This window comes from Geotrypetes seraphini, chromosome 7, assembly GCF_902459505.1.
Source record: "Geotrypetes seraphini chromosome 7, aGeoSer1.1, whole genome shotgun sequence".
Taxonomy (NCBI): Eukaryota; Metazoa; Chordata; class Amphibia; order Gymnophiona; family Dermophiidae; genus Geotrypetes; species Geotrypetes seraphini.
The window spans coordinates 192,760,756-192,777,791 of record NC_047090.1 but is presented as its reverse complement, the minus strand read 5'-3'; the positions used below and the strand labels follow the sequence as shown (position 1 = coordinate 192,777,791).

Here is a 17,036-nt window from a genome sequence, read left to right as displayed (position 1 = left end):
AAAAAAGATTAATTTTTGTGTTTTTAAGTTCATAAGAACAAAAGAATTGCCTCCGCCGGGTCAGACCAGAGGTCCATCTCGCCCGGCAGTCCGCTCCCACGGCGGCCCATCAGGTCCATGACCTGTAAGTGATCCCTTATATCCCTCAATCCTTTTTATCCTTCCTTATCTATATCCTTCTAACTGTACCCTTCTTCATCCTATATCTTCCCTATCTATATCCTTCAATAACTTCTTTCAAGAATTTATCCAATTTCTCTTTGAAACCCTGTAAAGTACTCTGTCCTATCACACCCTCCGGAAGCGCATTCCAGGTATCCACCACCCTCTGAGTGAAGAAGTACTTCCTGGCATTGGCTCTAAACCTGTCCCCTTTTAGTTTCTCGGAGTGCCCTCTTGTTCTTGTAGTTCCCCGTAGGCTGAAGAATCTGTCCCTCTCCACATTCTCAATGCCCTTCATGATCTTATATGTCTCTATCATGTCTCTTCTGAGTCTCCACTTTTCCAGGGAGAAGAGCCCCAGTTTCTCTAGCCTGTCTGCGTATGACAGGTTTTCCATACCCTTTATCATACGTGTAGCTCTTTCTGGACCCTCTCAAGTATCGCCATATCCTTCTTCAGATACGGCAACCATTACTGAACACAGTACTCCAGATGCGGTTGCACCACCGCTCGATACAGCGGCAGGATAACTTCCTTTGTTCTGGTTGTAATACCCTTCTTGATGATACCCAACATTCTGTTGCTTTCCTTGAGGCCGCTGCGCATTGTGCTGATGGCTTCATTGTGGTGTCCACCAGCACTCCCAAGTCCTTTTCAAGGTTACTTTCCCCCAGTACCAACCCCCCCCATTTTGTAGCTGAACCTCGGGTTCTTTTTCCCTACATGCATGACCTTGCATTTCTCCACATTGAAGCTCATCTGCCATTTATTTGCCCACTCCTCCAGCTTGTTCAGATCCCTTTGTAATTTTTCGCATTCTTTCCCTGCTATAGAGTTTGGTGTCATCCGCAAATTTTATAACTTCACACTTCGTCCCTGTTTCTAGGTCATTAATAAATATATTGAACAGCAGCGGTCCGAGTACTGACCCCTGCAGAACACCGTTTGTGACCTCTCTCCAGTCTGAGTAGTGGCCCTTCACTCCCACCCTCTGCTTCCTGTCTGCCAACCAGTGCTTAACCCATCTGTGTATGTCGCCTTCCACCGCGTGGTTCCACAGCTTCCTAAGCTGCCGCTCATGGGGTACCTTGTCAAAGGCTTTTTGGAAGTCCAGATAAATGATGTCTATGGAATCTCCTCTGTCCATCTGTCTGTTTATCTCTTCAAAGAAGTGTAGTAAGTTTGTTTGACACGATCTTCCTTTGCAGAAGTTGTGTTGGGTCGTTTTCAGTAGCCTATTTCTGTCTATGTGCTCACTGATGCTGTTTTTCATCAGTGCTTCCACCATCTTGCCCAGGACCGAAATCAGACTTACCGGTCTGTAGTTTCCCGATTGATATTTTTTCCCCCTTTTTTTAGGACTATTGGTGTTTATCGCTAGTGGTTTTGAGTGAGCCCTTTCTGCCCCCCGTTGTATTAGTATACATTAGTTGTTTTAGGTTCAAACAATTTTTATTGATGCAAGCAATAGTGCAAACAATGGAACACAAAGGTTCAGAATACAAACAGTGATGCATCATATCCAACACAATTCAAGGAAATATTGGGGATGGGTACAGAAAGAAACCCCCCTCAAAACGACTCATGGTCATCGAGGCCAGAGTCGGCAGAAAGGCCCTCCAGGACTCTGGACTCTTATGAGCCTCGAAGGTGCCACTCCATCTCCCACTTCCCACTCATCCCCAATACAGACACCTGTGACCAGTGCCTGAACCATAGGAACCCCCCTCCCCCATCCCAACCCCCCTAATCCCCCCATCAGTAAGCATTAGTTGTTTTAAATAATTGTTTTGTTTGATGAATCCGTCTTTTTTTTTTTTGGGGGGGGGTGGAAGTCTTGTTGAGTGACCCTTGACACCAGAAGCCACTTGTATTGAATTAGAGCAAGTAGTAGTGCTGACAGAAGTCTTGCATGGAGTTGCTGTGCTATGCTGCCATCTTGTGGTGAGTGTTTGCTCTCCTTTAGAATTACATTTTTTATAAGGCACTTTTAATAATATTTATCTCTATTATCTTAAGCTTTGAGCCAAGCTTTTAGCTACTGTTTTGTTCATGCTGGTGGGTGCTGATTGTCTGTAAAAACAAAAAAAGAACTCCTGTGTACAAGTCGGCTAATAAATTATGGACACTTTTATTTACACTATGGGGCTCATAATCGAAACTTAAATATACCTAAAAACCCGCCCAAGTGATCTAGAAGATAGGTCATCCAAGTGCTGATAATCAAAATGGCTTTTTGGCTGTATCCAGGGACATTTTAGGCCTTTGAATGCCGCTGTGCACCCAGAGCTGAAAGGGGCATTTTTGGCGGAATGGTTAGGGCGGGATGTGAGTGGGATGTTTGATGAGACTGCCTAGGAGAAACTTATACATTGTGACTTAGATGATGTAAAGACAGTTATAAGTGCCCAAAAGGTATCGAAAGTGACCAGATAACCACTGCAGAGACAAAGTAAAGACCCCCACACACTCCCCCAGTGTTTACTGACCCCCTTACAATCCCACAAAGATCGGAATAAAAATGTACATACCTGTCTCTAGAACATCAGCACCTGGTATAGAAAAGCCTAGCAGAGCTGCACACAGGTGTCTTAAGTAGCCTGGGGGGGTGGGCTAGTGAACCATAGAGAGGAGGACCCAGGCTCATAAGGCACTCTGACCACTACATTCATGGTGGAACATGTGAGCCCCCCCCAAACCTTACTCTACTGCCTTATAGAGAGGAGAGTGTGGCGCAGTGGTTAAAGAACAAGACCATCTGGACATGGGAGGGGCCAGCATTGTGATGGACCGGACACCCAGACATGGCAACAGAGCAGTGGGGCACCTTACTGGGAACTTCACCAAAGGGTGCCACATAAACATCTCACCAGAACTCCCTTATAGTTTATAGTGAGACCCCCAGAACACCTCCAAAACCCACTATATCCACCTGTCTACAACCCCAATAGCCCTTATGGCTGCAGGTGACACCTATATTAATTTATGTATTAATTCATTCAATTTTCTATACTGTTCTCCCAGGGAAGCTTGGAACGGTTTACATGAGTTTATTCAGGTACTCAAGCATTTTTCCCTGTCTGTCCCGGTGGGCTCATAATCTATCTAATGTGGGGATTAAACAACTTGCCCAGGATCACAAGGAGCAGCGTGGGTGTTGAGGCTGTAGCTTTAACCACTGCGCCACACTCTCCTCTCTATAAGGCAGTAGAGTAAGGTTTGGGGGGGCTCACATGTTCCACCATGAATGTAGTGGTCAGAGTGCCTTATGAGCCTGGGTCCTCCTCTCTATGGTTCACTAGCCCACCCCCCCAGGCTACTTAAGACACCTGTGTGCAGCTCTGCTAGGCTTTCCTAAAGCAGGTGCTGATGTTCTAGAGACAGGTATTTCGATCTTTGTGGGGGTGTAAGGGGGTCAGTGAACACTGGGGGAGTGTGTGGGGGTCTTTACTTTGTCTCTGCAGTGGTTATCTGGTCACTTTCGATACCTGTTTTCACATTGTCTAACTCACAATGTTTAAGTTTCGTCCGGGATGTCTAGTAAAACATTCAATTATCCGCAGGTTGACCCCATCCCACTCCTCCAGATACGCCCCTTTGAGTTCTTGGTGTACAGCAGCATTCAGAGGCATAAAAAGTCCCTGGATATGTCCAGAAATGTGGTTTTGGGTCATCCAAATGCCACTTGGGCGGCTTTTTAGACATGTTTAAGTTTTGATTACGAGTCCCATAATAAACAGTTAACAGACTACAGTTTTCCACAATTACAGTACAGGTTTTTTCCAATACAAATGTTTATCTGAAGTTGACACATACAAGGGGTCTAATACCAATATCCAAGTTTTTATCCTAACGTGACACATACTGGGATCTGGTACCAATATACATTTCTGTCTAGTATGACTTTCTTTTTCTCTTTGTGCCCTGGAGTGAGGAAGAGGATTTAGCTCCTGAAAGTGAGTGAAAAATGTATGATGTTAACATAGTAACATAGTAGATGATGGCAAATAAAGACCCGAAGTGTCCATTCAGTCTGCCCAACCTGATTCAATTTAAAATTTTTATTTTTAGCTATTTCTGGGCAAGAATCCAAAGCTTTGCCCGGTACTGTGCTTAGGTTCCAACTACTGAAGTCTCCATCAAAGCTCACTCCAGTCCATCTACACCTTCCCAGCCATTGAAGCCCTCCCCAGCCCATCCTCCCCCAAAAGGCCATATACAGACATAGACCATGCAAGTCTGCCCAGTACTGGCCTTAGTTCAATATTTACTATTATTTTCTGATTCTAGATCCTCTGTGTTCATCCCAGGCTTCTTTGAACTCAGTCACAGTTTTACTCTCCACCACCTCTCTCGGGAGCATATTCCAGGCATCCACCACCCTCTCCGTAAAGTAGAATTTCCTAACATTGCCCCTGAATCTACCACCCCTCAACCTCAAATTATGTCCTCTGGTTTTACCATTTTCCTTTCTCTGGAAAATATTTTGTTCTACGTTAATACCCTTCAAGTATTTGAACGTCTGAATCATATCTCCCCTGTCCCTCCTTTCCTCTAGGGTATACATATTCAGGGCTTCCAGTCTCTCCTCATACATCTTCTGGCGCAAGCCTCCTATCATTTTTGTCGCCCTCCTCTGAACCGCTTCAAGTCTTCTTATGTCCTTCGCCAGATACGGTCTCCAAAACTGAACACAATACTCCAAGTGGGGGCCTTACCAATGACCTGTACAGGGGCACATAAGCATTGCCTCTGCCAGGTCAGACCAGTGGTCCATCGTGTCCAGCAGTCCGCACCCGCGGCGGCCCCCCAGGTCCGTGACCTGTAATTGGACCTTACCTAAGTCTTTCATCCCCTATTCATTTAATACCTGTACCTATACCCTTCAATCCCCTTATCCTTCAGGAAGTCATCCAATCCCTTTTTGAAGCCCAATATTGTACTCTGCCCTATCACCTCCTCTGGGAGCGTATTCCAGGTGTCCACTACCCTCTGAATGAAGAAGAATTTCCTAGCATTCATTTTGAATCTGTCTCCTTTCAATTTTTCTGAATGCCCTCTTGTTTTTGTGGACCCGGCTAGCCTGAAGAATCTGTTCTTCTCCACCTTCTCTATGCCTTTTATGATCTTATAAGTCTCCATCATATCCCCTCTAAGTCTCCGCTTCTCCAGGGTAAAGAGCCCCAGCTTCTCCAACCTTTCAGCATACGAAAGTTTCTCCATGCCCTTTATCATCTGTGTCGCTCTTCTCTGGACCCTCTCGAGTATCGCCATATCCTTCTTAAGGTACAGCGACCAGTACTGAACACAGTACTCCAGATGTGGGCGAACCATTGCTCGATACAATGGTAGAATAACCTCCTTCGTTCTGGTAGTGATACCCTTTTTGATTATGCCCAACCTTCTTCCTTCTACTAGCTACGCCTCTCTTTATACAGCCCAGCATCCTTCTGGCAGCAGCCACTGCCTTGTCACACTGTTTTTTCGCCTTTAGATCTTCGGACACTATCACCCCAAGGTCCCTCTCCCCGTCCGTGCATATCAGCTTCTCTCCTCCCAGCATATACGGTTCCTTCCTATTATTAATCCCCAAATGCATTACTCTGCATTTCTTTGCATTGAATTTTAGTTGCCAGGCATTAGACCATTCCTCTAACTTTTGCAGATCCTTTTTCATATTTTCCACTCCCTCTTCAGTGTCTACTCTGTTACAAATCTTGGTATCATCTGCAAAAAGGCACACTTTTCCTTCTAACCCTTCAGCAATGTCACTCACATACATATTGAACAGGAACAGGATTGGCCCCAGCACCGAACCCTGAGGGACTCCACTACTCACCTTTCCTTCCTCCGAGCGACTTCCATTAACCACCATCCTCTGGCGTCTGTCCGACAGCCAGTTTCTAACCCAGTTCACCATTTTGGGTCCTAACTTCAGCCCTTCAAGTTTGTTCAACAGCCTCCTATGAGGAACTGTATCAAAGGCTTTGCTGAAATCCAAGTAAATTACATCTAGCATATGTCCTTGATCCAGCTCTCTGGTCACCCAATCAAAAAATTCAATCAGGTTCGTTTGGCACGATTTACCTTTTGTAAAGCCATGTTGCCTCGGATCCTGTAACCCATTAGATTCAAGGAAATACACTATCCTTTCTTTCAGCAACACTTCCATTATTTTTCCAACAACTGAAGTGAGGCTCACCGGCCTGTAGTTTCCTGCTTCATCCCTGTGACCACTTTTATGAATAGGGACCACATCCGCTCTCCTCCAATCCCCAGGAATCACTCCCGTCTCCAGAGATTTGTTGAAGAAGTCTTTAATAGGACTCGCCAGAACCTCTCTGAGCTCCCTTAGTATCCTGGGATGGATCCCGTCTGGTCCCATCGCTTTGTCCACCTTCAGTTTTTCAAGTTGCTCATAAACACCCTCCTCCGTGAACGGCGCAGAATCTACTCCATTTTCTCGTGTAACTTTGCCAGACAATCTCGGTCCTTCTCCAGGATTTTCTTCTGTGAACACAGAACAGAAGTATTTGTTTAGCACATTCGCTTTCTCCTCATCACTTTCCACAGTTAGTTCAATAGAAAGGTAGCACTTTTTATTTGTAGGTTTTACTAATTTACATAGTTTAGCATTTAGTGACTTAGCTTGTTCTAGCTCTGTCTGCCTTCACTGTTTTTGATCTGTTTCCTTCCTCTAGATTTGTTCAGTTAAGGCTGTGCACTCTCAAACGTCCCTTGCTCCCCTTTTCACAGCCTGGACATAAGAAGAGCCTTACTGGGTCAGACCAATGGTCCATCTAGCCCAGTAGCCCATCTTCACAGAGGCCAACACCCGGCATTTATCCTGCTGTGTACATAACAGATGTGGATTATTTTTGATTTCTGGTTGTTAACTAGCATGATTCTTGCTTTTGCCAGAAGCAGGTGCACCTGAATTTGGGTCAGTTCTTTAAGGGCTCTTACAGGCTGAAGTCAGGTTTTTTTCCGGGCCCAAAACTCCTCCCCTCTTGTAGGTGTGTGAGAATGAAGCTCTCCTCCTCATTGTCTGTACATTTCTTCTCATCTCTGAAAATGTTGGGGTTTTTCTGGGTATTTCACACATCTCTCTTCCCAGATATGTTTTCTTAATATCTTTCTGTGAAGTTTCCGCCCACGTGACTTCCAGCTTCATGTCCTCCCCCCCCCAGTATCTCTCCAAAACCACAGAGAGTGGCACTGAAAGCCTGTGATGTCTTTGATGGGAGGTAAAGACACACTAACAGCATGCACAAGAGAGAGACAGACATGTCCCAGGACTCAGACAGCAACGATCAGAGCTACTGCAGTTCACCTCCACTCAGCAACAAGCAGGTAATGCTCGGCTCGAGTCCTGCCCTGTGCATATAGCATTGGGGGTGTACTGCCCCACATAGCAAAAGAGCACAATTGAGAGAAACGGGCCACTGGTGCAAGGTTTATACCTGCTGGAATATCTCAGAAGTAGAGATTGAGGGCTGAAAATGCTAACTGTGGCTCTTGATACTTAGAGGCAGGTAGAGTTTTTCCAATGCCCGAATAGCTGCACCCTTGATTTTTAACATTTCTATATGCGACGTGTGCAGCACTGCAGACACATATATGCATGTTCTTCCATGCTACCCAGTATGGTATCCTTCATATTCTGCTGATACTTATATTTCTGTTAAATGATTGTTCTGCAGTTCTATTAAATGTGTATATTTCTGATACTGTTATGTTAGTCTTATTATTAGGATTATGAACATAAGAATATGATTTTGGCTAAAGAGTATATGGTGGACATCTTATTGCTGGACCCTTCCTCCCTCCCTCAGATTTCTGAAGCTTTTTATATTTCCTAGCTAGGTGCTTGGGACCTGGATTGGCCACTGTTGGAAACAGGATAGTGGGCTTGATGGACCTTTGGTCTGTCCCAGTATGACAGCTCTTATGTTCTTATGTGAGCCAAGTATAGGATAATCAGGCCATTGTGATATCACTGATGAGGTTGGCTCTTATTGGTGGAGTGAAGCATTATGACATCACAATTCCAGCTCTGGAATGTTGCAACTCTTTGGGTTTCTGTCTGGTACTTGGGTCCTAGGTTGGCCACTGTTGCAAACAAGAGTCTGAGCTTGATGGACCTTCGATCTGTCCCAGTATGGCAATTCTGATGTTCCTCAACTGTTCAAATGTTAGTGGTGGAAGGAAGTGTTAGTGTTAGACCTTACTACTGGAAACATCCATACAAGAGACTACATTGAGAGGTGCCTTCGTGGCTACCTTTTTCTGTAGCAAGGACAGAGATAAAATACTGATACATTTCTTCAGCAAAAGATTGCCTCGTTTCCATGGTTCTCCAATCTACATTTATCCTGATGTTTTTCAAAGAACTCAATTCATTCAGCGAGTTTCTTACACTGAGACCCAGGGCTTTGTCCTGACATTTCCCAGACGGTGTCAGGTGAAATTCCAGAGAAAGGACTAAATTTTTCTGGATCCTTCTCAGCTAGAGAATTTGATATACACTCAAGGGTCAGCTAGGGCTACCTCCTCTGGCCACGAAGGAGAGAGGAAAGTGTGATCATGTAGCATGGGGTCTTCTTTTCTTAGGAATGTAAACCATGTAAACCGTGTCGAGCTCCATCTGCGGAGATGATGCGGTATATAAACCCAAGATTTAGATTAGATTAGAATGAGATTGTTATGCAGGGATTAGTTAGGATGTGTGAGAGTTTGGTTATTATTCTTATCCTTTATTTTTCTGTCTTGTGGTTTTGTTTATAATCACCTAATTATTAGATCCTTGCCTCCCAACTTCTTCATTTCTGTAATAATCTTTGGTGTTAGAGGTATCCTGGTTATAATTCTCTCTGTATAGAGTGGTTTTGTTTTCTTTGTAGAAGATTATGTTTATAATTGTGCTTTATAAATGTTTATACAATTCTGAATAAAAATGTAAAAAAGAACATAAGAGTTCCCATCCTGGGACACAGCGAAGGTCCATCAAGCCCAGTATTCCAAGTTTCCCTATATTTGGTCATTTTACCATCTTTAGGCTATTAACAAAATTGTCAATTTGATGTCAGCCTATAGCTGCTATACCACACCTTGAGTCCCTCCTTTTTGAATATTGCAACTTAAGGAAGACAGAGAGGACACCCAAGCTAAATAGGCAAAAGAATTCACATGGGCAGAGATCACTGAGGGAGAGGAAGGGATTGATGGAGTAGGTGGTTAGGTCATAAGGTCTTTGATCTGCCTCAGTCTCGATGTTTTGATGCACAAAGGATTTCTAAGGAATAGGATGGGATAGTAGAGATTGTTAGTTGGTGTGGATGGAAAGACTGGATGTGCAGAGGATCTCTGAGGACAAGAAAGGGCTAGTAGATATTAGTAGTGTGTATATTAATTAGACAGATTGTGAGCCCGCCGGGACAGACAGGGAAAAATGCTTGAGTACCTGAATCAATCCATGCAGACTGTTCTGAGCTCCCCTGGGAGAACGGTATAAAAAATGGAATAAGTAATTGGCCTAGAGGCAAATTGATAGAGCAGAATATAAATGGAATGAATAAATAAATAGTACTTGGTGTAGATATGGACCTTATTGCTTTCATTTTCTCTGTGTCTGTGGCTGGGAAATTGTAGTAGATTTTCGTTGACTATCATGATATCTGATATTGGATTTCAGATGATTTTTGGTTATGAATACTATTTTGATCTGCTTGATCTCTAGTAGAAAATGAAGAATGTAAATTAAAGAGCTAAGGTCGGTACTGGACAGTATGTTTCATATGTGATGATTTGGTGTAGGATTGGGCTGGGGAGGGCTTCGATGGGAACTCCACTAACTTGTTACTGGCCAGACTTTATGGATGGTTGGATAGGCTGGAGAGAGCTTGGACGGCAACTTCAGCATTTGGAACCTAGGGCAATACCAGGTGGACTTTACAGTCTATGACCCAGAAATATCAAAGAAAAGACAAGTTAATTTAATCATGTATTTTTTTGTTTTAGTTCATAAAACTTTGGTATAACTAATGGACAGACTAGATAGACTGTTCAGGTCTTTATCTGCCGTCATTTACCTTGTTACTATGGTGATCTTGTTGTTGTTGTTTGGTTTGAACAGGGCAGAGAATTTCTGCCTGAGGTAGCATTTAAGCCCACAGATCAATTTGCAGCCAAAGCATAAAGTTAATCAGACATCTCTCCTGTTCACCTATGTAGAGGTTTTCATCAGCAAAGTGATGCACATGGGGAAGAATGAACCAAATCATAGTTCCCTTATGCTAGGGTCCACCTTAGGAGTCAGCACCCAAGAAAAAGCTCTGGGTGTCATTGTAGACAATAGGTTGAAAATTTCTGCCTAGTTTGCAGCAGCAGCCAAAAAAGAAAGTGGATGGTAGAGATTATTAGGAAAGGAATGGTCAATAAGAGCAAGAATATTAGGATTCCTCTGTATTGCTCCGTGGTTCATCCTCGCCTTGAGTATTGCATTCAATTCTGATCATTATATCTCAAAAAAGATATGGTGGAATAAAAAAAAAAAAAAAGGTTCAAAGAGGAGTAACCACATTGATAAATGGTATGGGATGGGATGCCTCTCATATGAGGAAAAAGAAGTTGGGGCTCTTCAGCTTGGAAAAGAGATGGCTGAGGGGAGACAATTGAGACCTACAAAATCCTGAGTGGTGTAGAATGGGTGAAAATGAAGTGATCTTTTGACTCTTTCAAAAAGTACAAAAACTTACATGGAACTACCTTTAAAACAAATAAGAAACAACTCAGTGAGAGATCCTGGCTCATCGATGAGAGGGTGGGAAAAGACCCATAAAAGCGGGAGATTTGGCAGGCCTGGACAGACATGGAAGAAGCCAATTCTTGCCCTGGGATCGGTAGTATGGAATGCTGTTACTATTGGGTATTTGGGACATGGATTGGACACTGTGGAAACGGGATTCTGGGCTAGATGGACCATTGGTCTGACCCAGTATGGCTGTTCTTATCTCCAAGTGGCATCACTGAAAAGCCACACACAGAAAATAAATCTTTAGTCATTTCAGTGGACAAAGGTATTTGTATGTGTGGCCCAGACGTCTAAAAACCACCATGGGCTATCCGTTGATATTAATCATAGACCACTAAAGTGAACACAGCTATTTTATGGAATCAGCGCTTAACCGCCTAAGTCAAGCGGACAAATTGGACCACATAAAACCTAGTCCCAGCATTAGGCAATGTTGCTGAATACCACATTTAACTGCTTAAGTGATAGCCGTCTGCTGTAGCATAGTAAGGGGAGGGGAGGCAGACTGTCCCGGGTGCCGTTTTGGTAGGGGGCACCGGCACCTCTTTTCCCCCCCACGACATACTCGCGCCCTCCCTTCCTCTAGGACGAGCAACCTCTCTGGCCTGCTGCTTGCATCGGCCTGGTGCCCCTCAAATCACTTCCTGGTCTCGTTTCTTCTACCTGAGTGACTAACCAGACTTTCTTTTTTGGGTTTTATTCCTGTTCAGATATTCTTATTAAATTTTTCAAGATAAATAAACAAAATGTACAAATAATCACTAAAAATATACAAAAGTGAACTAGTTGTACATATCACAGATGATATACCATAAAAGAATATTGATTAATAGGCAATACAACTAGTGTCTCATATACAGCAAGGCCAGTACATATAATTTCAGTTGAAAATATGCATGAAGAGTTCCCAATGAGCATCACTAAACTCATGAGTGTCAAAGCAGCTCCTGATTGGTGAAGCCCAACTTTAGTACAGGAAGAGGCGGTCGGAGCATACAGCGAGTGATTTCCTTCACTTGCCGGTGCTCCGGCTGCCCTCTCCTGCCTCCCTTGCCTAAAAACCATATTCATGGTTTTTCAACATTTGCGGGGGTTCCTGGAACGGAATCCTCGCGAATATCCGGGGAGTACTGTACTACATGTCAACGATCCAAAACACAATAAGATTGGACAGGGCTCCATACTCTGTGGAATTAACTCATGGAATGATGTTTTTCTGCAATGACGCTTTTGAATTTAGTAGTTATGCATACAATAAATTCTACCTTAGATAAGTCCTTCCAACAATGCAAAATATTTTTTATAGCCAAAAACAGACTGTTTCTAATTATTTTATGTATGTGATTGGGCAGTCTGAGTTTCAATCCCAGATTTAATCCACCAGTTGTGCTGGTATCACACCTGGGTTATAAACTTTCTATAGATCTTGCCTGCCCCTTTCCGTAAATTCTGGAGCTTCATTCTATAGATCTCAGTTGTATTTTAACAACTGTTCAGTTAGGCTATAACAAACCTTCTCAAATCAGTCCTTAGAATGCCCAGTGAGCTTTCCTCCCCCTGTCTTTCTCAAAAATGTCAGGATATTTTCTCAGCAATATGTAAGCACTTGTTGATATCACTTCAGTTCATCAAGCTAATTAAATTGGATGAATCTGGGCTCTTTAGCACGCATGAAGAGCTGGAGCCTTGGATGTGAGCCATTTCCACCTCTATCTTTACTTCATCAGCTGAAATTGCTTAGAACATAAGAACATAAGAATAGCCTTCCTGGGTCAGACCAATGGTCCATTAAGCCCAGTAACCCGTTCTCACGGTGGCCAAGCCAGGTCACTAGTACCTGGACAAAACACACTCCTCTTTGTAAACAGCCAGATTTCAGTGTATGGGGATCATTTTTAAAAAAGATAGACATCCAACAGATGGCATAAACCAGCACTTGGATGTCTTACTAGTCAAAACATCCAAGTTGTCATTTTCAAAACTGACTTTCTAGACGTCTTTCTGGTCATTTTGTCGTAAGGGGGAGTTAGGGCCATGTTTTGGATGGGCTTAGGGCTTGGACATTCTACAGGGAAAATCAAACTTTTAACAAAACGTCTAGACATTTAAAACTAATAAGGGTCAAAATGGTGTCCAAATTGACCAGATGACCACTGGAGGGATTAAAACATGACCCCCTTACTCCCCCTAGAGGTCACCGACCCCCCTCCCATCACCCAAAGATGTCAACACCCTCTCTCAGTACATTCCAGCCTGTATTCTAGATCAGAGGGGCACTGAAGGGATTACTGCAGTAAACATCACATTAAAAAATCCCAGGTACACATGTCACTATAACCTGCTTATAGCGCATGGTGATCCCTCCAAAACCTACTGTACCTATATAAAGATGAAACCTGCAAGCTTAAGGGCTATTGCGGTGCTGAACAGGTGAGTACAGTAAGTTTTGGGTGAGTTTTGGAAGGTCCACCATACACTATAAGAAGGTTATAACACTTATCTGGGAGTTTTTAATCTGACGTTCACTACAGTACCCCTTATAATGCCCCTTTGATTTGCTCGGCTCTACTCAGCTGTCTGTGTGGCCAGTTTGCTAAGAATGCTGGCTGCTTGGACGTCCCAATGGCTTCTTGTTGTGTGTTTTTCATTTGGACGTTTTCGTATTCAAAAATGGCCCAAAAAGATAGATGCATTGAAGTCTAGATAGGCCATTTTAAAAAAAAACAAAAAACCATCTTGTAGTTTTGAAAATGGACATTTTCTCTACTGGATTTTTGCCCATTTTCTCAAAATGTCCAAACTCAGACTTAGATGTCCTATTGAAAATGTCCCTTCACGTGATTTCAAGTCCTACCAATTCTACCAGTCCTACCAAGTCCTACCAATAGAGAATCTGGTCTCTTCATTCCACTCCATCACCAGAAAAGAAGGTCTGTCATATAATGCTCCAGTACTATCTCTAAAACCCTCTCAGGAACACTTGTAGGGTCCTGCCAAGAGCAGCTCGGACTCACCTGAACTTGTGAATCTGTCCATTCACTGGAAATCAGCCACTCATCAGCTGGGTTCCCACTTACCTCTGAGCAAGCTATTCAATGGTGATTTCTAAGGACACTCAAACACCAGAAAACCAAAGGTCACACACTTGCTAGAAATACTTCTATCAAACAAACAAACAAAAAAAAAGAATGATGGGATCACCTGGAGAAGAGATGGCTTATGGGAGATATGATGGAGGTCTGTAAAATACTGAATGGAGTGAATCACTTGTTTACTCTTTCCAAAAATACTAGGACTAGGGAGCATGCCATGAAGCTACTAACCCCCTCCTTTACAAAGTTGCACTAGTGTTTTTATCGTCGGCCACAACGGTAACAGCACTGACGCTCATAGGCTTAGTCATCCTGCAGGGATAATTGAAGGTTTTACGAGACTTCCTGGACAGAACTTATACGTTGTGACTTAGATGAGGTAAAGACAGGTATAAGTGCCCAAAAGGTATCGAAAGTGACTAGATAACCAGAGACAAAGTAAAGACCCACACACACTCCCCCAGTGTTCACTGACCCCCTTACACCCCCCACAAAGATCGGAATAAAGACGTACATATCTGTCTCTAGAATATCATCACCTAGTATAGAAAAGCCTAGTAGAGCTACACACATGTGTCTTAAATAGCCTGGGGGGGTGGGCTAGTGAACCTTAGAGAGGAGGTCCTAGGCCCATAAGCCAATCTAACCACTACATTCATGGAGGAACATATGCACCCACCAAAACCCTCCCAAATCCTACTCTACTGCCATATAGGTGCCACCTGCAGCCATAAGGGCTATTAGGATTGTAGACAGGTGGGTATAGTAGGTTTTGGGGGTCTCACCATAACCTATAAGGGAGTCTGGAGAGATGTTTATGTGGCACCCTTTTGTGAAGTACACAACAGTGCCCTATAAGGTGCCCCAGTGCTCTGTTGCCATGTCTGGGTGGTCAGTCCATTACAAATGCCCAAATGATCTTGTTCTGGGCATTTGGGATTTGGATGAATTTTTGGTCGAGAATGTGGTATAAAGATAGACATGGTGGCAGTCTGTACGATCAAACGCTTGAATGTCCAGATAGACGATTTATGGGGAAAAAAAAAAAAAAAATTTAGACGTACGTTTTGAGAATGGACATTTTCCCACTGTCAACTTTGGGCGACTAGCTCCCTACATCCAAATCAGACTTAGATGTATGTTTTGATTATGCCCCTCCACATATGTTAACCTGTAATCCATTCTGAGCTCGGGGAAAATGGGATAGAAAACGAATTAAATAAAAATCTTAATGTAGCCTCCAAGCGCAAATTGCGTAGAGGGTGGTTCCAGAGTTTTGTTGCTATAAAGTAGAAAGCTTTATTTCTGGTTGATTCCCAGTTAGTGCATCTGAGGGCTGAACTAGCCTGGTGTTCTGAAAAGATCTTGGGATAAGCAGTGGCTTTCCTTCAAATCTACGTATTTGGTTGGGGCTGAGGGTTACATAACAACATAAGAATTGCTGCTGCTGGGTCAGACTGGTGGTCCATCGTGCCCAGCAGTCTGCTCATACGGCGGCCCTCTGGTCAAAGACCAGCGCCCCAACTGAGACTAGCCCTACCTGCATACATTCTGATTCAGCATAAACTTGCCTAACTTTGTCTTGAATCCCAGAGGTGGTTACATAATCATGACATGACCAAATTGTTACTGTCGCCTTCCTGTATTTCTGATTCACAGCATATAGACTGTAAAAGATCTCCTCCTAAATCGCGTTACTCTTAAGATATGCTAGGTGCAAACTGTTTCTCTTGCCAGTACTGCTGAGGGAGGGGGCAGGGGGGTTGGACCATGTGCTGGTGAGCTGCATTGTGGCAGGTTGCTTTGAAGCGGGGAAGTCCTGGAACCATGGCTCTCTGGCAAAGGCTGGATAATGTGCATTGTTTGATTAAGCTGGCAGATTTCCAGCTCTGGAGAAATTTGAGAGAGTCTGAGTGTCATACAAGAGACAAACCAAGAAAAATGGACCCAGCATTTGTATCCAAGGTTCTTACATAGTTACATAGTAACATAGTAGATGACGGCAGATAAAGACCCGAATGGTCCATCCAGTCTGCCCAACCTGATTCAATTTAAATTTTTTTTTTTTTAAATTTTTCTTCTTAGCTATTTCTGGGCAGGAATCCAAAGCTTTACCCGGTACTGTGCTTGGGTTCCAACTGCCAAAGTCTCTGTTAAGACTTACTCCAGCCCATCTACACCCTCCCAGCCATTGAAGCCCTCCCCTGCCCATCCTCCACCAAACGGCCATACACAGACACAGACCGTGCAAGTCTGCCCAGTAACTGGCCTAGTTCAATATTTAACATTATTTTCTGATTCTAAATCTTCTGTGTTCATCCCACGCTTCTTTGAACTCAGTCACAGTTTTACTCTCCACCACCTCTCTCGGGAGCGCATTCCAGACATCCACTACCCTCTCCGTAAAGTAGAATTTCCTAACATTGCCCCTGAATCTACCACCCCTCAACCTCAAATTATGTCCTCTGGTTTTACCATTTTCCTTTCTCTGGAAAAGATTTTGTTCTACGTTAATACCCTTCAAGTATTTGAACGTCTGAATCATATCTCCCCTTTCCTCTAGGGTATACATATTCAGGGCTTCCAGTCTCTCCTCATACGTCTTCTGGTGCAAACCTCCTATCATTTTCGTCGCCCTCCTCTGGACTGCCTCAAGTCTTCTTATGTCTTTCGCCAGATACGGTCTCCAAAACTGAACACAATACTCCAAGTGGGGCCTCACCAATGACCTGTACAGGGGCATCAACACCTTCTTCCTTCTTCTGACTAGGCCTCTCTTTATACAGCCCAGCATCCTTCTGGCAGCAGCCACTGCCTTGTCACACTGTTTTTTCGCCTTTAGATCTTCTATCACCCCAAGGTCCCTCTCCCCGTCCGTGCATATCAGCTTCTCTCCTCCCAGCATATTCGGTTCCTTCCTATTATTAATCCCCAAATGCATTAATCTGCATTTCTTTGCATTGAATTTT

The 17,036-nt window shown here is 43.6% G+C and overlaps 1 protein-coding gene across 1 annotated transcript in view; it reads left to right on the top strand.

Moving 5' to 3' along the window:
* The first annotated feature begins 7,397 nt into the window (after positions 1 to 7,397).
* BATF (basic leucine zipper ATF-like transcription factor) overlaps positions 7,398 to 17,036 on the top strand; it is a 36,741-nt gene continuing 27,102 nt past the window's right edge. The window contains exon 1 of the mRNA XM_033950831.1: positions 7,398 to 7,515. Within this exon, the coding sequence (XP_033806722.1) occupies positions 7,429 to 7,515 (87 nt within the window). The 5' untranslated portion in view covers positions 7,398 to 7,428. The remainder of the gene's footprint in view (positions 7,516 to 17,036) is intronic.